This window comes from Chamaea fasciata, unplaced genomic scaffold, assembly GCF_029207755.1.
Source record: "Chamaea fasciata isolate MVZ Bird 193981 ecotype frontalis unplaced genomic scaffold, bChaFas1.0.hap1 SCAF_1, whole genome shotgun sequence".
Classification (NCBI taxonomy): domain Eukaryota; kingdom Metazoa; phylum Chordata; class Aves; order Passeriformes; family Sylviidae; genus Chamaea; species Chamaea fasciata.
The window spans coordinates 20825799-20847636 of record NW_027094086.1 but is presented as its reverse complement, the minus strand read 5'-3'; the positions used below and the strand labels follow the sequence as shown (position 1 = coordinate 20847636).

General features: G+C 36.1%; 1 protein-coding gene across 1 annotated transcript in view; it reads right to left on the bottom strand.

Moving 5' to 3' along the window:
• Positions 1 to 21838, bottom strand: part of UBR5 (ubiquitin protein ligase E3 component n-recognin 5) — an 86814-nt gene that overhangs the window by 47119 nt on the left and 17857 nt on the right. Inside the window, exons 3-12 of the mRNA XM_066177725.1 lie at positions 21430 to 21511; positions 21177 to 21253; positions 20259 to 20378; positions 17015 to 17204; positions 15108 to 15267; positions 8432 to 8581; positions 6267 to 6478; positions 1819 to 1935; positions 1629 to 1739; positions 749 to 903 (exon numbers count right to left, since the gene is read on the bottom strand). Coding sequence (XP_066033822.1) covers positions 749 to 903; positions 1629 to 1739; positions 1819 to 1935; positions 6267 to 6478; positions 8432 to 8581; positions 15108 to 15267; positions 17015 to 17204; positions 20259 to 20378; positions 21177 to 21253; positions 21430 to 21511 — 1374 coding nt within the window. The remainder of the gene's footprint in view (positions 1 to 748; positions 904 to 1628; positions 1740 to 1818; positions 1936 to 6266; positions 6479 to 8431; positions 8582 to 15107; positions 15268 to 17014; positions 17205 to 20258; positions 20379 to 21176; positions 21254 to 21429; positions 21512 to 21838) is intronic.

Here is a 21838-nt window from a genome sequence, read left to right as displayed (position 1 = left end):
TCATCAAGTATTTAACTCATCCATACCTCAAAGCCACTTGAACTTTAGGCATGATACATAATGACTCCTGACACACCGAAAAATAATGCATGGTGACAATGCATAAGCATTACTCAATGAATTAACTTAAACTCATTTCAGAGCCCTTTGGAAAGTATTATTTTTAAGGGTTTGTTTTTTGCTTTGTTTTGTTTGGGTTTTTTCAGGGTAGGCTTCTTAATCATGAAGTTGTTAGTTAAAACATTTTAACTAACATGTAATAATTTATGTTTGAAAGGGTTACATTTTAACAACACACTCCAGAGGAAGTATTTGATGTTATTTCCCCCTTCTTTAAGATTTAGACCACAAACTAACAGACCAAATCTTCTAACAGAGCCAGACAGAGGAACATCGACCTCCTGGGTGGGTAAGTTTGTCCCATATACATAATCTGAAAAAGACCTAAAAGGCATAGAGACGATTATTCTCTGTTCTTGTGTAGTACCGACACATCTGAATGCTAAAGCATTTACACACATCTCCTAAAATAACATCTTATCCTGTTAAAGATGTTATAATTGGATCCAAAAGCTTTAGGCATTAAAAAAAAGGAAGAAATAATTTTATAAATGGAACCTAAGATCAAATGCAAATTTACCAAACTCAAAACAATGGTGGTTCAGTAGTTTTACAACACTTCTCAGAGCCAGAGACATGAAGATATCCAGAGCATCCACTGCTGTACACAAATGCAGTATTTACTCACCACCAATACAAGTTGTTCTCTAGCTGAGCACACGTGTAAAGAGCACAACAATGTAAAGAAACAATCCGTTCTCCCTGAAGCTCTGAGTATGTCTGGGCAGTGTGTTCTAATTTAGAGGCTACGGAGCTTAAAGTTTCATCTACCCATGTAGCAACCTAAGGGAGAAGGAACGAAAGGAACAGAGAAGGTAGAGGAGAAAAAAGAAAAAGAAAAGTTGCACATCAGTTGCATCTTTAATGTAGTATTTACTAGTTTAGAAAGGGGGGAAAAATGCATCACAATCCAAAGAAACAATTCTACCCTTTGGAAATTTATCCCCTACCATCTTTTCTTTCCACAAAAGGGAGCTTTTCAGAATTGTTTTCCCCTCTATTTCCAGTCCTCAACCTTAACAAAAAAGGTTGGGGAAAAAACCAAGAAGAAACCTGTCAAAGTATATGGACATGTTGGTATCTTTACCAAATCTGTTTCAAGTTCACTCTAACTGGGCTGACAAGTATATTTAGCTAACTTATGTTTTACATCACTGCAAGCTTCAATGTCCTTAATTTTTCTACTAAATCTCTACAAAACATTAACAAGCTTCCCTATTTTCAAACCAGAGTCAGTTTCTACTGTAACAGCAAAGTGAAGTGTTTTAGATAATCAGGTAAACCATGTATCTTTTCACTGTTTCAGCTCTAAATCTGATAGCTATCTTTTTTAAAAAGCTTTTGCATTTCTAAAAAATACCAGATGGGGAGGAAAAGAAAGGAATGAGCAAAGAATTAAGTACTTTCCAGTGCAGATGAAGCTGAAAAAATAACTTCTCTCTAATATACTGCAAGCAATTGAAAAAACACAGCTTTGTCAAATTCACCAACCAGCAAACATTTCATACCTTGTTATTTTCCGTGGCAACAGTTGCTCTAATACTATTTGCAGAAAGGAGCACAATCTTTTCATTGGTTAACCCCAAGAACATGGCTCGTGGATGATGTAGCGAAGGATTCTTTAGAAACAAAAAGGTATTTTAGATATGCAAAGCATATAAATAATTTGGAAGGGGAATATTGAAAGCTATCCAGTACCTGTGCATTTCTGTAAGGCTCTGATTCACTCCACTTCCATTGATAGAGTTCTCCTTTACTGCTAACAGCCACGAGCTCAGAATATAGAGCTCCGATAGAAATAAACTTTGTTCCATCCTACAAACACAGAAATACGAAGTCTAAGACAATGATATTATAAATGCATCTATAAAAACATATAAATGCAAAAAAATGAACTTGGAATTGGTTTTTTTTCAGAGCATCCATGAATGTTGAACCTGAAAATAAAGATATATCCAGATTGCCTCACGATCAGCATGCCCCCCCCCACAAAACATCATTGCTTCTGATGAAGTGAGGGAAAAAAGAAAGGTATTATTTCCCTGAACTTTAGCAATAGCATATACATGGCAATTAAGTTGGACAGTTTATTAAGAGCTTACTTACATGGTGCTTTAAAAACACAACACTGCTCAAAAAATTAGAGATGAGAAGATCTCTTGACTTGCAACATTGAAAAAAAAATTCTATGAAATTTTGGCTATTCGAAATCAACAGAAAAGCAACCTAATTCTACTATTCCACTGCTAAGCATAGTCAGGAAGACATCTTCCAAGGTACCCAAGAAATCAATTATCAAATTCACTGTTTCATCAGTTAAATAATTCTTATCTTTCAATTCTGAAAGTAAGTAACTGCAAACAATGTCAAGTTTTAAAAAAATCTGTATGCTATGTCTCAATAATGCATCATTATACCCTGACATGCTGGAAAAGTTTCTAAGCATTGGTTATTCCTCTTGCCCTTTTCCCTTTAACATTTATGAAAACTCATCTGGTATCTTTCTACTACTTACATAGCATCACTTCATTCATTTGCTTCATCCTGTACCTACAGGGACCTCATAGGTCTGATTTCCTCCCTCTTAGCTTGGTTTTTGTATCACTGTTGCTGCAACTATGCAATGGTACAACCTCTCTTCCGCAAATTCCTGTTCCTCTTTGCATTGAAATGGATCTCAAACTACAGAGAATTTGAGTGATTTCACAAAACATTAAATTCTGTTTACTGAGAAACATTTGCAATGTTTCATTGCTCCTCAGCGAGTGCAACTATAGGACAAACATGCTCTTTCTGAAGTTCCTTACTCCTAATAACTCAATTTTTTCTTCCACTTACAGCTTTACAAAATATGAAAAAAACCAACAAACTAGTATAAAATCAAATGCAGTCTGCTACAGCTACAGATCTGAGAGAGAGGCACATGATATCTAAGTCTCCCAGATGAGTATCTTTAACTGACTCTGAGATTACAATACACCACATTTAAGTACTTCAGCCATCTAAGGGGAAAGTGAACTCAGTCAGCCATTTAAAAAGTCCCACTATCCAGTACATTTATCTGTCCTCTAAATGAGGAGACTTTTCGCCACAGAAGTTTAAACGTGGAAACATTTTTAGTTTCATAAGTCTGGATTCACAGTGGTTTTTTACTGTTTTCATGCCCAGAAGCGTGCATTCCAAAAGGTGTGAGTGTGTCCTTGAGTGACACAGGATTCATTCAGTACAGCTCTTGCCAAATGCTCACCAGTATTCTGGGAAAAAGAAAAGCAGCAGGAGGAAAGGACAGAAGCAATCACAAGCAAATCTCTTTTATACCCTGATAAGAGTCTCTAGAATTAGTTAAATGATTAGAGAACTATTTTGTTCTGGAGGGCATCTACCAACACAGCACAGAATAACACAAATACTAACCCACATCATGATTACTAATGCATGTCATAGCATAAACATTGCACATTCTGAGAAAAACTCTCATCAGAACCTACTGCAGTCTAATGAGATGCATCTCTACTTCATCAGCATAGATGAATCTCCAGAAGTTAGCTGGCCCAATGCCTCAGAGTTAAGTATGGAAAGCAATTAATTTTTGCTCCAAGACACTCTCATTTTGACTTCCCATCTTGCTAACATATCTTTTAAAAACAAACAGCTTTTACCAGAAGCCGAATATTGGAGAGACCTGCCAATCAAATTTTTTCTCTCCCTTCCATCAAAATATTAGCAGTTGGGACCTAAGTGCTTCAGGACCCATGCTACATTCACCTCCAGAGGGCCATTCAACCAACTGCCCAAAGATGCACAAACAACACAACAGCTCTGTTTCTGTAAACCTGAGACTTGTGTTCAACTACAAATTCTGATTTCAGACCAGCGAAATAAACACACTTGTAGTTGAAGATGATGCAGACTACTGATAAAATCTTAGTATCTCAATAGCTAAGCAGAACATACCTACTTGAAAAAACTGAAGGCTTTGTTTGCACCTAAATTACAGTCAAGCAGGGAAAAACCAGCCATACTCGCCATTTCTACACTGCAGATACACATGGCTCTGATACAAGTGGCACAAGGTTGACACAGTGCAAGGGTAGACTGACAGTACTACAGTGTAACAATATTTGAAATATCAGAAGAATGAACTGATTGATTTGGATTTCTGAGCAGTTGATTTGGTGGAGAAAACTCAGTACCTGAGCAACACGTCTATACACCATCAGCCTCAGACTGTTGGTGAAACTGATGCATTTGGGAGCACTATCAGCTTTCCCAAAGTTTCACCCATGCCTCTCAGGTTGGTACTTCACCCCCCACAAACAAAAGTTAACCACCCTCATCAGAGCCTTCCACAGAGGTCTGTCCCAAATGCTAAAGGTCAAAATAATGAAAAATTAAGGAAAAATATTTGCAAATATGACTGGTTCTTTTGTAGTGTTTTTTTGTGTACTTTATCTTGCCCCCTAGCTTATTGTCTTTTCCATTAACTTTCAAGACCTCCTTCCTATTTTCCAAAATGGAAGAAACATCTGAACTGACCTCTCTGCAAAACCATCTCCCTCAGGATTTTCACCTTGAAGAATTTCTGTTGGAAAATACTACCAACAAATATTTACACTGGATTTATAGCAGGAAAGGCACAGAACCATTTCTTATGAATGTTCAGCTGAAGAAAATGATTGGAAAGTTGAATTACTTTTGAATAAAAACGGAAGGCCTTTCCAGTAAGACACCTTCATTTAACTGGAAGCCCGGAGGCTGGGGTTTATTTGAGTGCATATGCAAATACATAAGTGGGAAGAAGTTCAGTATATATAAACTGCACAGGCATACAGTTAGATATCACAGCAAAATAAACGAAAAAACCCCACACCAGTAATAACGGCCATAATAACGTTACCAAAACACAGATGATGAGTCAGTATTCCAAATCTAAACTACATTTATTTTCTGACGTTAAATTCCTGAAACATCTCTCTACACAAGCCAGATTTTATCATTCTAAGCTAGGGGAACAAAAGCTGCCAACTTGCACTGACAGAGAAGTTTAATGTTACTAGATGAGGAAAAACAAAACAACAACAACAAGGCCAAAACAAACAAATAAACACTTTAGACATAAAAGATCTGGTAGAGAGCAACTCCTAGACAAACATTCTTTTTAGGTCTCTTAATTACTCAGCTTGAATGCCCAAAAGAAGACAATAGCATCTAAAGTCAAGCTGCTGTTAGAAAAAATAACCCTCTACATTCACCTCTGTTTTCAAACTTTCAATCTAGATTTAGTCTGAAATGAACAGCCACACAGAAAAAGAAAGTGTGACAGATCAAAAAAGTAACCCCACAGATCCTGTGGACAGACAGAAATGGGAACACCAGACCAAGTCAATAAAAATTGGTCTACTAAACATAGATGATCACTTCCATTCTTACAAAGTTTTTTGGTTTGTTTGCTTGGTTTGGGTTTTGTTTTATTTTATTTAGGTTTTCAAAAACTCATCTCCACAAGCATCTAGGTAATCCATAATGACAGTGACCACAGATACTCAATTACCAGCATATAACTGGTGTTTCTACTACTTTTATCTCCTGGAGTAATTACTTCTTGCCTTGAAAATGGAATTAAGGTTACAAAGAAAAATAGCTAATCAAAGCCAAAGGATTTTGAAGGAGCAACCAAGTTACTGATTGACTCAAAACACAACCGCAAATAAATGCAAATTTTTACCACTGTAGTTTAAAAGTCCAAACTCAAATTGAAAGTATCTCTAGGAATAATAATGCTTATTGAAAAATGTTTCCTTGATGAAGCATAGTTTAGATTGTTTCATGAGTTTCCTACTGCCAATTAAATGCTTTGAGCACCCAAATAAACAAAAGAAAGAAAAAGAAAAACCCCAAGCCTTATGATTTACAGCAGTATCTGGAAAATACACAGAGAATAAAATTAAAACACTAGTAACAGAATTGCAGCTATATGGGTGTCATTAATTATGTGTAATTTAACTAAGTGCACAATAAGGAATATGCTTTATTACATTATCTCACAAAACTAAATGTGACAGTCAAAAAGGCAACTCACAGTATTCATAAAAAAATAAACAGATCTATAGCATCAGATGCAAATAATAGATTAAAAAAATCCATACCTTATCTGGCCACCACTGCAAGTCTTCTCCTAAAGAAACAGGACTTTGAACTGGTGTATTCTTCTTGTCCAGGTTTGGTTCCCCTTCCTTACTTGTTGAGCCTCTTTCATTATCAAATGAGGCTCCATCAAGCCACCTTCGTTCACGCAAACGTAAAACGGACTCACGTTCACGCAACAGCTCAGAGTCTCTCTCTAAGGGAAGAAGGAGAACTGGTATGCAATTGGGTCACACCAGTGGGATAAAAGTAAGCCACTCTCTAGTAAAGACCCTTCAGGATGCAACTAACAGCAGTTAATCTACTCACACAGATTAAAAATATAGTCCTGACATGCAACATTCAACATATTAACTCTTTCAAGAATATGTACTTAAGAATTACTCAACATAAAATAAGAGAGAAATAAAGGCTTATAGTTTTGTACACTATGAAAAATGCTAGAGAAATTTCACTTACATCATAAGAGGCCAAATACATTTAACATTTCTATTTAATGTTTTCTAGTACAATATGCAGTTTTGTAGTTTTATCAATGTAGTTACAACAATAAAAGAGTCTTAAGTCTACACAGTCTGATAGCTTTATGCAAAACCAAAAAAGAGTATTTATTAGAGAGTTTCATAGCAACTTTCCCATAAAAACAGTAATTTGAAAAGGTTAAAGAAAGCAAGCATTAAAAAAAGCTCTCATACATGTTTGATAATCCAACCCCTTTCATTTAAAGCAATAATCTATAGGACTGGATTTCTTAAATTAAAGTGTATCTGCTTTGAGTAGATTAAGTGAAAACTTTTCAAGAGCCAGACAAGTTTTTAAAAGGATCCTCACAGGAAAACGTTCCTTACCAAAATGCTTCCCCTCCAACTGGCCTATAAACTGTCTAAAGCCAGTACTCTGCAGTTCGCTCATGCAGAAAAATTTTTTTAATCAGGTAATCAAACTAACTTTCCACGAGTCAACTATGTATGGAAAATAAGGACTATAAAATTCGTGGTAACGCCTTACATAGAATAACCTTAGAAAAGGAAAAAAAAGGAGGAATTTAGAAGGAGTTATGTCAGATGCTGAATATTCGCACATGCACATAAATGCATTTTAACCTAAGAAGTACCTCACTTATGCTCACAAAAATCAACTGGAATTACATATACGAGATGACTGCATTATTATATCATAGTTTCAATGGATTACGCCAAGTCTTGGGTGTTTTGCTGTATTAAAAAAATGGCAAAGTTTTTACATAAGCCAAACACAACAGCCTGTCTTACAGATGTATTTCATATAAGTGTTGTATTTACTTTCTAGCAAACATCACACTAACCCCTGAATAATGATTTTGTAACAGGAATTTACATGTTCAGCAATTAATATAATATAATACGTTCAGGAAAGGCAACAAAACTATACTAAATAAACAATCACACCAGAGGTTGGATTAACAGTTTGAAAATACTATTTGTATTTGAGGCAACAGCCTCAAAAAGATAAGAAATTGCTGCATGGTCTATTATAAATCTTTCAAGTGTATAATGCTTAAAAGAAAAAAATGCCCTAACACTACTCAAGGAGCTTTTTTTATCACCTGCCAATAGCTCTCCTTATCCAACTAGAAAAATGCTTTAAAAAAGTAAAATTTAGATTTCTTCTCTCTCCTTATTATCTAAAGTTTCTCATTCCATAAAGGCAATTCCTGTCATGGAACAACTAAGGAAATGTGAAGAACAGTGTACAAAGAGCAACCCAAAAGAAGAAAAAAAAAAAAAAAAAAAGAAGAAAAAAAAAAAAGTATTAAGAATGCTGCATGTCATTGATTATTACTAATTTTTGAGCCAAATTATGTATCTGTAATGCAATCTATGTATTAGTAGATACACTACAGTTTAAAATAAACTTAACATGCAATAATTTTATAACACCTTGCAACACCAATGATCAATAATTATATTTAAAATATATGACTACTAACATTCTTGCAGAACTTACCTGCTAATAGTTAGACCTCATTAATAATTTTGAGGAGAAACAGTCTACTTCTCTACTCTATATTTGACAACATATCACAATCTACTTTTACATTACATCAGCATCTAAACCACCAGTGTGTACTATCACTAGCTTTTCCACAGCAAACTACTTATTACAAAGAAAAAAGGTGCAAAATTACCTCTGGATGAGCCTAGCCTGGAAAGTGATGAGCGCCGAAAGGATGGATAACCAAAGTAACTAATATCTTCTGAAAACATAGCATCAGCATCAATAATGACACTTGGGTGAGCAGAATGTATGTCAGCATCCAGAAGAGACATAAGATCCTCTATAAGAGGAGACAAGGGTCTTAAGTGAATAATCAGCTACTTAAAACATCAGCTAGAGAGACCATCAACTAAACGAATCAAAATAAAACAAAAAAATCCTATCTATTAATTGAATTTCTGCTCTTCAGATTCACCAGTGCAAACTCATGTGCCTCCTATGCAAACACATTTACAATCAAGCTTGGCGAACTAGTGAACAAAACCAGCTTCCCTGCAAGAACTGCTCTGTCACTTACCTAAGCACATTTCCCAAACAAGACTTCCCCAAAACATATTGTTCTGTATCCCAGAAATTCAAACTTTTGACTGTCACTTGAAAGAACAAAGCACTAAAATAAGATAGAAACAAATACACACATGTGCACACACACTCATGCACGTGATGCAGAACCCCCAAGATGACCTAGAATGAAGGGAGGACAGAGCTGATGGAGAAAGGCAGCCTTTGCACAGCCACGTCCTTGATGCCAGACTGCACGTTTCTCCATAGAATGTTTCTTTCAGAGAATGATGTACTCATTTAATTCACAAGCTAGCAACTTGCATTGCAGCTCTCCATACAAAGCTTTAAATGGTAGCTACATCAACAACAACAGTTATCTGGAAAAAGCACAATACCATGCAGTTTAAAAAAAAAAGACCCAACCAAACCAAAAGGTTGAACTTAAATTAAATCCTGTGACAGCCCTAGCTTCCGTGTTAGAAAACTTGAGTTTCCCTGAAGTTATGATCATCATTAAAATGCAAAAAATTTCCTTCCATTAACTACAATAAAGCTTCTGTCCACACACAAAAGAGGCTACTGGAAATTCATGCAACTTATTGAAGGCCAGCTATATGGACTGTCAAGACAACTGAACCTGACCACCATCTTGCTCGCCAAGGGAAGTCCTACTTTCCTCCCTTATCCCTGTGGCAAGCACCTCCTTGGGGCAAGGGGGGATTTCTAAATCTACAACTACTGCATTCACCTGGCTTGAAACAGAAGTTCACTGGGTATAGAAGTAAGGTGGGAAGGGATCTTCAGACTGACTTAATGGAGTAATCAGAGCCCCAAAGGTGGAACTTCACCATATGCTGCAAAGCTGACCAGACCCTACTGCTCGCTGCCAAAGGAAATAGTTCCGCCCTTCCCAAACTTTCAAGTAAATCTGACTTCAAAAAAAAAATTAAACAAATAAAAAATAAATTAAAAAAAAAAATCAGGCTCCCCAAATAAGGTTTCACTAGCCCATACAAGCACAAATATCTCACCCCCATGCAAGAGAATTGCAGGATAGTGCCTTCTGGCAGCAGGACAACCTCATCTGCTTAAACCACCTGTGAAGCTCATGTGAGGCTAAAAACATAGTCTCTTCAGGAAACTTGGATGGAGCCACAGAATTTCTGCACATCCAGTTCTCAGCCTGTATCTCATAGGCATAAAATGAAACAGAGGCTAGAAAACAAGCATTCTTAACAGCAGAATCTGATTATTATGGGTCTTTTTCTCAGTGCTTGCAATGAAATGGAGGGAGGGACACAAAGTAGAGGGTATCCAAAAACTGAAAAGGAGCCAGAAGTCTGCTCTTAGAGCTGGTATAAATTCACTTAAGACTTTCACATCCCTGCACATCAGAATATTCATCCTTGTATTTCTAAACTCTCATCTACAGGAAATGTAATACATACCACCGAGTATCCACAGAAAAACAGCACTGTAAACCAGTGAGCACAGTGGATTCAAGACAAGACCCACATAAATGCTTTTTGCATTAACTAAGCAATCCACTCAATTGTAGGCTGTGCTTCTAAAAGCACACGATTTCTGACTCCATAGTTCACACAGTACACTTAAGAAAGTAATACATGACAGACTGCTTGGAAATCTTAGAAAGAAAATCCGCATTAGGCAAACAGGCTCTATCTAAAACAATACAGATCACTCACAGTACCCTTACCCTGACTGCTACTGGCTTTTCACAATGATAGAGCTGCAGCACACCTCACCTTCAGTGTCAACTCGTAAGTAACAGACTTTCAGAGCTGGGAACACACATGAGATTCTGTTGTATTTCCCAATACTAACATACTGCTCCCTCCTCCCAAAACCATCTTTTTCTAGGTAAGCTCCAACCCGTCCATAGTCTAGCAACTAGTTCGGATATCTTTTGGTCAGCATCCAGAAAAAAAAAAACTACAAAGACCTCTGATCTCTTTCTAGGAACCAAATTGCCCAGTACAGAAAAGAACTTCCCACCCTCATTCAAAATGGATAATACTGGATTTTTTTTAAGGCAAGCTGTGTGAGAAATCCTCTTGACAGAAAACACATACTAACTTGTGACGCACACACACACACACAAACCTTCCACCAGGTCAGGCATCTTGAGTTTAGCTGTGTTTACAAAAAAAAAAAGTAAAACTTCAAGCTATCAGACATAAGAACCAAAACTATGTGGGTTTGGGCTAAATACGCATTAAGATGAGTAACGAAATGAAGCCTTTTCTTACCCTCTTATTTCAGCTTCAAATCAGATTTTAATTTTCTTCCAGTATTTCTGAAAGAGATCCCCCTTCTTCCATTTTCTATATCAGCAAAGAAAGGTGCTAAAACCAGTAGGGATAGGAGCCAAATCCACTCCCCTTCAAACATCACTGGAATTTTTTTAGCGCTGTGAAAACACAGATACTGCAAGGCTACATCCAGTTTAAGAATCCAGTTTAAAAAAAAAAAAAATCACCACCAAAAAAAAACCCCACTCTCTATGTCTTTATCTTCCTGCTCTTAAGACATATCTCATGGGATTGTATCATTCATCTTTTGTGCTGTGTTAGACCAGAATCAGACTGCTCCCTTCAAACCTAGGTGTGATACTTCTGACGAACCTATTTTTGTAAGAAAATATCTATCATTCACTACTAAATACTGTAGAGAATTGGAAGGAAAAGGATATCCAGTTAAGAGGAAAGAAACAAACAAAAAAAATACTCCCAAACACAAAAAAAAAAAATCAATAAAACCCCCTCATTTTTAGTATGTACATAAGCAGAAAGTCAAAAAACATTATCACCAGATTCATGAACTGAAGGCATTGCTTAGATCAGCTCTGATCAAGTTGAGCTCACTTTAAAAACCTTTTCCCTTAAGGGGGAAATCGTAAGTTCTCTCCCCTCTTCTCAGCTGCACACTTTTATGAAATATTCAAGTACTCAATGTGTTCAGTACCTCCTCCTCTTTCAAGTTTGGATTAAATTGGCATAACTGTGACAGTGAAGGGAGAGAAACATTTGTTTTGGTTTCCTAGGAAACTAGACTAAAACAGAACTCCAGAATTCATTCTTGATAAGATAATATTTATTCAAAATATTACCCAACTTGAAGTTCACAAAAACCTACCCAACAATAAAGTAAGCCAAACCACAACAACAAAACCACAAAACCCTCCCAACCCCATTATCTAACAGTTTTCCCCAAAGGCAAACCACTGAGCTGATCCTACACTAAGCTGCAGTTCCCTTCTCCCCTCACTGGAAGCCAGCACAGTAAGTCCTGCTGCGATACCAGCCCATCTCTCTTCTCTGCAAAGCAACCTGGATGTTGTCAAACCCACATTTCACAAGCCCCAAACAGAGAGAACCCACTGTACCATGCAGAAGTTACTGAGCAAATATGCACTGCTCTGAACTACACAAACAACAAAACATTTTAACATCTACAGCATCTGTATTCAGAATATTAGCAGAATATAAAGTCCACAGAAAGCCTCACAAAGGCTGTTGAGTCTTTCCCACGCTAAATGATCTTGGCTCTATGTATTTTTACCTTGATTATTCTCCTCATGTATTTGTTATGAAACAAATGAACCCACAGTCCTCTCTGCTAACTATCATAAAACAAAAGAAACAGGACTAGATTAGAGAAGCCAAAAATCAAAGTACACTGGGATTCAAAAATAAATATTTAAGAGACGCTTGTTGATAGCAATCTGTGCAGAAAAGTAATGCTCTGCACTTCACTTAAGACATTTTGAAGAATTCAAGGATTGAAACATGCTTTTTCCTACCTCAAGTCAATGTATAAGGTTTACAAAACTAACTGGAACCATCACAAATGATACAGTAAGAAATTATCCATTAAACAAGAATTCATTAATTTCACAGTACTTGGAAAGTATCTTAGTTTATTAATGATTTTTTTTTAATCATATGTAAAGTGCTTTAAAAAAAGTTTCTCTATCTTGGAAAGCTTAGAGAAGTAACCCCTAAATTGAAGGGCCACAAAGCATCAGACGTGCAGAAGGCAGAAAGACAAAATTAACATATGCTTTGAACTGAAATGCAAGAGCCTCAAAAGTCCAGAGGCAAATTCTATCCTGTCACTTGCTTTTTTTGTGCTTGAAATGAAAATCAAAAAGCTTTAAAGCACAATTTGACAAAATTTTATAAAGATTCTTTATCTTTCAGAAAAAATAAAAAAGCCTGACAAGTGAATGCATATAGCATTAATCAGTTATCCACAGTTTTCTCTGTTGATGTTTTAGTTCCAAAGGGGCATCCAGACATGAGATGACAAGTGAAAGCAAGAAGACTGCAGTGTCTAGAGCAAAATACTTTTAAAAACAGCTACAGACAACTTTCTCTGACCATTTGTTTTTCCTGAAAACTAGCTTGGTCATGTGACACAAGCAAAGCCGGCAATTTGTACTATTCAATGTTTCAACAGTAGAGTCATGACAGCACTGCCTAGCGTTCAGCTAGACTTCTGATCAGTTTCAGATACCAAACTAATTAATTTCTGTGCAACAAACTGATTTTCACCCATAAAACTTGGGACAGAGAAGGCATGCACATTCTACAAATCACAAATTACATCTCTGAAGACTGGTGTTAAGGCAGATCAACTGTCATTTCAGTCATAATTTCCACATCTTTTCCCATAAAAACTAGGAAAAAATTAGCCAAATTTCTCTGTGGGGTAAAACAGAGGAAAAACCTAATTTTAGGACATTGCAATCCCTTACAGAAATTTACTCTGAACAGGGAAGAAGATTTAAAGATTAATTTAAGATTTAAAGATTAATTTAAGATTTAAAGATTAAGGAGAAATTTTTTTTCTGGACATCCAGTGAGGACATTGAAACTCTGCATAGTACTTTAACCCATCTCAAATACATGAGACTCACAAAATGCAGAGGAGGCACCTTCAAATTAATGTTACCAGTCACAGGTTGTCAGACAGACCGTCAATTAATCCTTAGGATCACAAGAGGTACTCAGAGAACAGTTAATGCTGTAGAAGGCTGGTTAGTGTGGTTAAAAGCAGTAATTTACAGCAGAAATTCCTAACTGTGATTTATCTTCTGAAGGCCAGCTCTGGAGCAATGCACTTGGGTATGCTTAAGACTAAGAAGTGCTTTGAACACTTGGATACTTAGGAGAATTTACTTCCTCCTGTGCATCTGTCTAATGCTATTAAGCCAATCACTAAACAACAAGACTGAGATTAAAGATTTTTCACCCCTCTCACCAAAGAATTTTTGATTCTACAGCAAAATAAAGATGCTTGACAGGTGCAACTAAAACTAGAAGAAGCAAAATGAAATGCAAAGCTTTTGTTGCAGAAATGAAAATAAAAACATTCTCTAATCACATGACTGACAAGATAAAGATGGACAAAGCCCATGAACCCTCCTGGTGAACCAGATGAGCAGAAAAAAACCCCCAAAAAACCATTTATTAGAAAAATATCAAAACATCATTTTGATACACAGAAGAAAAGTTACTATGTAGTCAGAGTTCAGATGTGTTCTTTTTTGTGCAGTGCAACTAACACAACACTGGATTTGGCTGCTATGTTTTCAAATCTGTTCATTCAGCAAGAAAAGATTGCCTAAATTATTTAGCCAATGCAAAAGAAGATTCAAAGTGTTTCATAAAAAGCAATTTTATGGGACAGACTGTATTTCAAAAATAGCTGCACGTTTATTACAGGACTTTGCCATTATAGGGAGAACAGCATTTATAAGGGGAACTTGAGATGAAGAATAAATTCTCAATCTAACTGTAACTACTGTAAACTGGTTTGCCCTCTATTAAGGCTTTCTGATTTTAAAAAAGCATATAATTTTTGCTCTAAAAACTTGTGTAGATATTAAGAATATATGTTAGTAGTAAAAAACATGCAAGTCACTAGAAAGTTTTAGAATTAGCTTTTAAGAGCAAGCCACATAGCAGTCTCAGCATCTCACTGAGCAGGAAAATAGACGAAAGTAATGCTAGTGTTACAAAGCCTGGGACCCTAAAAGAAAACATAACTTTCATGCCCCCCACAAACAGTATCAACTGTTATTCTTCAGTGGCTCTTCTAATCCCTCAAGACATCCCAGTCCATCTTTTGTTTTATACATCTTTAGATTTTGCTCCTATAAGCAAGAATTGTCTACGCTGTGCACCTTGCACAGCACAGAGCTTGCTGTCAATAGTTAAATACAGAAAATTATGAACACATTGGCATTTCTTTATCAAAAGTTGCAGGATACAAACCTCCAGGAAGATATGATTCACTTGCTGTGTCATCCCCATCATCTCCATCTTCATCATCACGACTCAACAAATTATTTACAGCAAGGTTTACATCCAGATTTGTTCGCTGGAGTTCTCGAATAATAATACTTCTGGACTTCCCTTGTAAAACAACTTGTGCCTGTAAGAGCAGAGTGAATTGGTTACTGGTCATTCTCAGCTCATCAACCACTATTCATCGTGCTTCATTCTAAAAGAAGTCTAATAAGAATAAAAAGTCAGTAACAATACATACAAAAACAGGCTCATATCAATTTTTCACAGTATCCTGTACTTGATATCCAGCCTTCTCACAGTTCTAGTTAGGCTACTGAACTCCAACTTTGGCACTAAATCTCCTAGTGGAATCTCAGAATCTACTTCTTGGAATGTTTAATGCTGTAGTTAAATAATAAGCAAAATCTGGCTTTAAGAGTGTTCTGTATGTTTCTATAAAAGTGTTTAAACTTAGTATGTCAAACAAGAGAGTTTACAATCAACTGCTAAGACAAAACTGCACCTCAATTCCTGTCTTTTACACTGGTTTCTCTTTACACTGCCCTTCAAACAAAACCACCTTAATGACTCCATTTTTCTCGTCATTCTGTTTCTAAAGGTTTATCATCAGCAGTTTCTGCAACACTGAAGTTTTTATTGACAAAGTCCAAATGCAGATAAAACCTTCCAAACATCAGATGCAATGAATTTACAAAAAAACGGACAAATTCTGATTTACTCCTCTAAGCCTAGGACTCAGAGTACTTTGTTTTTTCAGATTAGCCTCTACTGAACGTCAGAGATGATGAGAGTTTTGGAAGATCACAAACAAAAGAACGTAAGAAACAAGTACCAAGTATTTTCATAACAGAGTAAAAATAAGGCACCAAGTAAACTGGTCTGTTGGCAAGAAAAAAAAAAAAAAAAAAAAAAAAAAGGGACATTCTAACACCAAACAAAGGTAAATTTTTGTCATAACATTCTATCCCACAACTTTACAGATTTTTGAGACTGCCTAAAATCTACAGACCATCTGCAAAGATCTTTCCCATTGCTCTGTTTTAAAGTTACCCCAAAAATGTTTTAGACACTTCTGCTGTAAAGATAAACAAAGTACACTATTTAAAAAATAATAAAAAAAAGAAGGTAAAATATCACAGCAAGCGAAGTAAAGTAGATTATCTTTGGTCCAGCAACTAATATCAGTATTTCAAATGTCAATCAGCAACTAGTTCTAAGCTAACAGTTAAAATACATTAACTAGTCATATATTTTAAATGTATTCTTTTCTTCAAATATGTTGAAGGAAAATGTTTTAACAGACTTAACAGCTTCTTCAGATTTTAGTGCATTAAAAGGCAAAAGCAGAGCAAGGGCAAAAGCAGAGCAATTTATACTCAACATTCATAAAAGTCACATTTATAAAAAATTAAGCAGAGGTGTCCATGAAGAAAAATTATCAGTATTTTAAAGAGAATAAATAAATTTTATATCTTTCATTTACATCTGAAATGGATCATTCCTTCTATTAAACATGAAAAAAAGTCGATCTGCCCACCTTGGTTACATTCCTTCAAGAAACTTAACACTTGATACTATTCTCAAATATTTGATTTTCCCACTAAATCTCCCCTCTGCAACCAAACATGGCCTTCCTCAACTACCTTAAACATATATCCTGTCTTGGGGGACATTTGGGAAATGAAAATTCTAGAATCCAAAAGTCTATCACTTCCACTACGTATTTAAGAATAAAACCAAGTCACCTAAGCAAAGTCAGTTTCTTCACCTGCAGGCCATAGGAGAGCAGGCACTATTACAACACATTCTGGCAGGCATGCTCTGAGAAGCTCTCCAAGTTTTTGGCAACATGCAGTTTCTAGTTCCCATACCTGTGAAATTAGCTCCTCTGGAATGACTGATGCTGGAATCACTGGTTGTGGTTGACTCCCCAGCAGTCCAGACCCTCTATCACGTCCTGTGCGTATAACTCTGGTCTGCCTCCGAGAGTCTCGAGCTCCAGCAGATGATCTACCAGAAGATCCTCCTCCACTTCCACCAACCCCTGAACTCCAGCGACTTCTACAAGATTTAGATTATTTGTTTTTTTTAATACAGCAGCATACTTTGGAGACTACTTACAGAGTCTTTAGTTTTATTATTAGTAACTTATAAACAGCCTCTGAAAAATATTGCAGCTTGACTTCACAGACAAACACTATAAAAGTAACTCTCAAAACTAGAAAGAACAAGAACACCAGGAAACTGATAAAGTTCTGAAGAAGAAATTAAAAAAAACAGAACTCCAACTGGAACTTGCACTCTTTCCTATTCGTATAGCTGTGTGGATGTATACATGCATAAACACATAATAGGATCAATTTCCAGATTTTCTAAAAGCAGTAGCAGCAGCATAACATTTAACACTTATCTATCAATTTCCTGCCATAAAAGCACTCATGCACCAACTTCATTGTCAGTGGCTCTGACAGAAGATCACTATACTTAGGTGGATCATCTAAAGCTTCTGATACTTAATTTACATTAAAAAAGCAGTTAAGATTACATTGGAAAAACCAAGTAATCTTCTCTACTGCAAAAGAAATCTCACACTAGATAGTTCCCTGATCCTCGGGTATAGTTTACAAGAGATACTCTACTTTTTACCTATTCTTGTTGCGGAAATCAACATCAACTGTACGCATTGCAAAAACATGCCTGAACTGACTGAACAGTTTCTTCATTTCTATGAACCAGCATCAAAACATGGCAACTAAAAGACAGTCATTTGTAAAAATAAACATCTCACCATCATTACAACTATCCACTAATAATTATCACCACAGAACTGTGTCAATTGAATCTGCTCTGAATTTAAGACAAGATAATCTGGTGCCATGAAAGACAAGAGACTTTGGTTTGTTCTTCCATCTTAACTAAGCTTTATCTTGTAATACACCTTAAAGGATATTGGATATGGTATTACTGCTACTTAATAATCTGGATCAGCAGAACCTTCCTGCTATCAACCACTTTAAGTCTCAAACTCCTTTCAAGAAAAACATTTAAAATCAGACACAAAAACAAAGATATGTTCTCTAAAACAGTATCTAATAAATATACACTAGAAGTCTACCATATGTAGCTATTAAGCTAATTAAGTAAGAATATTTGTCTTGCATTGTATGCCTTCAGTTGATTACTAGCACCCTTTTTTAATTGGCTTTTCTTTTTCCTCCTGACAAGACCCTGCAACAACAGAGTAACTCAAGTGCCTGCTTAAGACAAGGCCCTGTCAGACACATGTACATTTACAGAATTCTAGCTAGCGACCACAAAGACAACGACAAGGTAAGACAAAAGCAGTTCAATTATGTCTTTAGGAAAAGTCTTGTCTCATGAGTTAGAAATAGAATTCTAAAAAAATAAAAAGATACTACTGAAAACAGAAAAAAAACCCACAAAACCACCCATCAAAGAACGTGACATTTTAAATAAAATAAGCCATTTAAACTGTTCTGAAGGTGGGAAGGTGGCTGAGAGGAAAAGAACAGGGCTGAGGGGAAGTCAAATTCTACCTACAGAGCAACTCTCAATTCAGCCCTCTGGAGGGAGGTGTGGGGTTAAAGAAAAAGTTCTGTATTAGATGTTAATACTTACTACAGATGCATTTTCTACTTTAAGTTAGAAACTATCAATGACATCATTTAGACATCTAACAGTTAAAACCATTTCTATTTGTGTAATAATTCAAATATTCCCTGTGTCCTAACCTAGTCCTGTTAAAGAGAACAAGGACACAGCCACTGCTATAAAAGCCATCTCAACCTAAAATAAATATTAACATAGAATACAAATCTTTTATCTCCTTTCTGTTCACCGACTAGTTTACCACATCTCTCCACTGTGCAGCAGCATGCTAGCAATTTTCCAAATCCAGTGATCTACTCTAATGGCTCCACAGTTTGAATGATTTTAGATTCAAATTAAGGTAATTATTCCTTCCATTTAACAGATTAGTTATAGTGCACAGTGCTATTAGTTCAGTGACTTTCAACTACCTAGTTCCAAGACATTCAAGAGAAGACATTAGGAACACTTCAGGGCTGGTCTCTAAGATTCAAACAATTTTAACACATTATGCTTCGCTAAGAATAATGAGGGAAAAAATGCGCTACACATCCCACAGTAAGTTCTTGAACATGACAATATTAGTTTGTCTCTAGTTCGTCTTTGACATTTAACACACAGATTTTTAGGTTCAGATGCCTAATGATTTCAGAAAAAATTTGGGAAGGTTATGGGGATGGTTCTTCATGCAACTAAGGCTCAAATGAAATTAGTCTATCTGGTAATACAAAAATAACAAATTTTCTGGAAATTCATGGAAAAGATGTAGTTCCTTCCTCGTAACAAATCATTCACATGCAGAAACCACAGTTCTCCTTACTGCAGTTAGTAAGCTTAGGAAGCAGCATAGTTAGACATGTCTTACAAAAATATGTAACAAGGAGATCAGTGTCATTATGGAATGAAAATTACCTTTCTATAAAAAGGGACACCATCAATTTTAAAGCTAATCACAAGAAATCTGGATCTATACAGTACATTTTGCATATAGTATAATACTAAAGGTTCTGAGAAACAACCTTTTCCAAATGTTCCTTTTCTATACTATGTATAGGACCCTAGCTATCAAAATACCACTCATGACTTGAGGCAAGGGAGTGAAAGGCACAAAACAATGGAGCACATAATGAAGGCTCTTTCTGCATAAATGCACTCATTTCACTTTATGCTTCTAGCCTATCATGGTTTAAATTGATAGTGTCCCTCTAAAAGACTGCTTTTCAAAAATCAAGGAACTAAAAAGCATTCAAAAGAAGACAACACAGCCTAAACCAAGTTATTCTTCACACATATATGAAGAATTCTCTGTATCCTATGTGCTGAAGGGTCACTTAAATGTCTGTCATTTTAACCAAGTCAATCAAGGGCTTTTTGTTTTACCCTACCTACACAACTGATGTGATTATACGTTCCCTTAGACATACTGCATACAGTTTATATATGTGTATACACATATACTCAAATATGGAACAAACAGATTGCAGCCTCAATCCTATCAAAACTTACCCAAGGGTGTTGCCTGCCAGTCTGCCCAGAGTTTCAGAACCAGACAGAAACCATGGGGAGTCACTAGTCCTGCCTGGCCTGGATGTCCTTCCTGCCCCTGAGCCACTGCTCAACTTTGAACTGAAAGTAAAAGATGGTAAATCAGTCACAAAACAATCCCAAATGGGTTAAGAACAAAACCTGGAATCCCAGGTTGAAATTCTCAGGGACTTAGTCTGGTAACATACCAGCTTAAGCAACACCCTTGGGGAATATTCCAAACTAATCTAACTGTATATTAAGAGGTACACTGGAAAAAGAAAGTGGAAAGCATGCCTAACAGACCTTACGTACATGAGCACTCCATAACAGCACAGTTGCAAACACATATTAAGCTAATTAGTGACTGGAATTAGCCACTGTGCTAAGTTTTTCATTAGTGTATATGTACAAATTGTAATCAGCAGGTGTTCTATCTGTAAACCTGAGCCTGAGTATGCTACTTCAATATTAAGTGGTTTAAATTCAAATCTGAACTGTTAATTAGTCCTATGAAGGGGGACTTACCTGGACCAAGGACCACTGGTCTAGAAAGTGACCCTTGCCAGATGGGACCACTTTCAGAGTGGATTCTACATTAAGTTTAACAGTTTAACACAGCTTCTTTCTTAAGGATTCTTTTTGGAGTAGTTTGTTTCTTGAAGTTAAAGAGAGCCTGTCTCACTTCTTTCAGAATCACATATCAGAATCACATATACTATTTCTTCCTACACCAGTTTGTCAAGCTAGGCTGTTTGGCTGCATCACCATAACCATTGTGTCTCTATTCAAAGTATCCATTCCAAAATCTACTTTGAAACCAAATAAAAACAAAACCAGAAAAGCAGCCGAGCTGCTTATCGAGTTAAAAAAATATCTTAGAAGAAAAGCATTTCTTACCCATCACTATTCTCAGGTTTACCCAATTCCAATCTGTCTGGTTGAACTGAAAAACCAATCCTGCAGACTCTACCATCCTGTATTTGGAACAAGAAAAGGAAGTGTTCAAAACTGAAATATAAGTCAAGTTTACCATAAAAATTAAAACACAAGTCTTCAGTTACTGAAGAGTGTTAATCAATTTAATGTTAAAATAACTAATTTTAACTGTATGCTTTTAAGTGTGTTATCTGGGAAGATTTCAGCAACTTACCTCCAGAAGAAATGCAGCATGATTTGGTCCCACCACACACTGTTTAATAGTGGCCTGTTCCAATACATTCAAAGGCGGGTGGCTGAAAATAAAAAGTGAGAATTCATAGTATTTTAGAACTTTTGAAGTCTGAAAAAAAAAAAACAACCCATCAAGTTGTGCATGGAAGGAAAAATGTGCAGTGGTGGTTACCAACACGAAAAACTTTCAAAAATGACTAAACATGCATTAATTGAAGCACGCAGCACATAAAATGCAGGAGAAAGATCTTAAAAGGTGATAGTTTTCACTTGATCTGATCAGCAATAAACAACAGGGTTTACACCTCATATTAAGAAGTCATTTTGTAATTAAGGTTTTGTTGGGTTTTAATAATGTAATTTATCATGACTGAGAATCTTCCATTTTC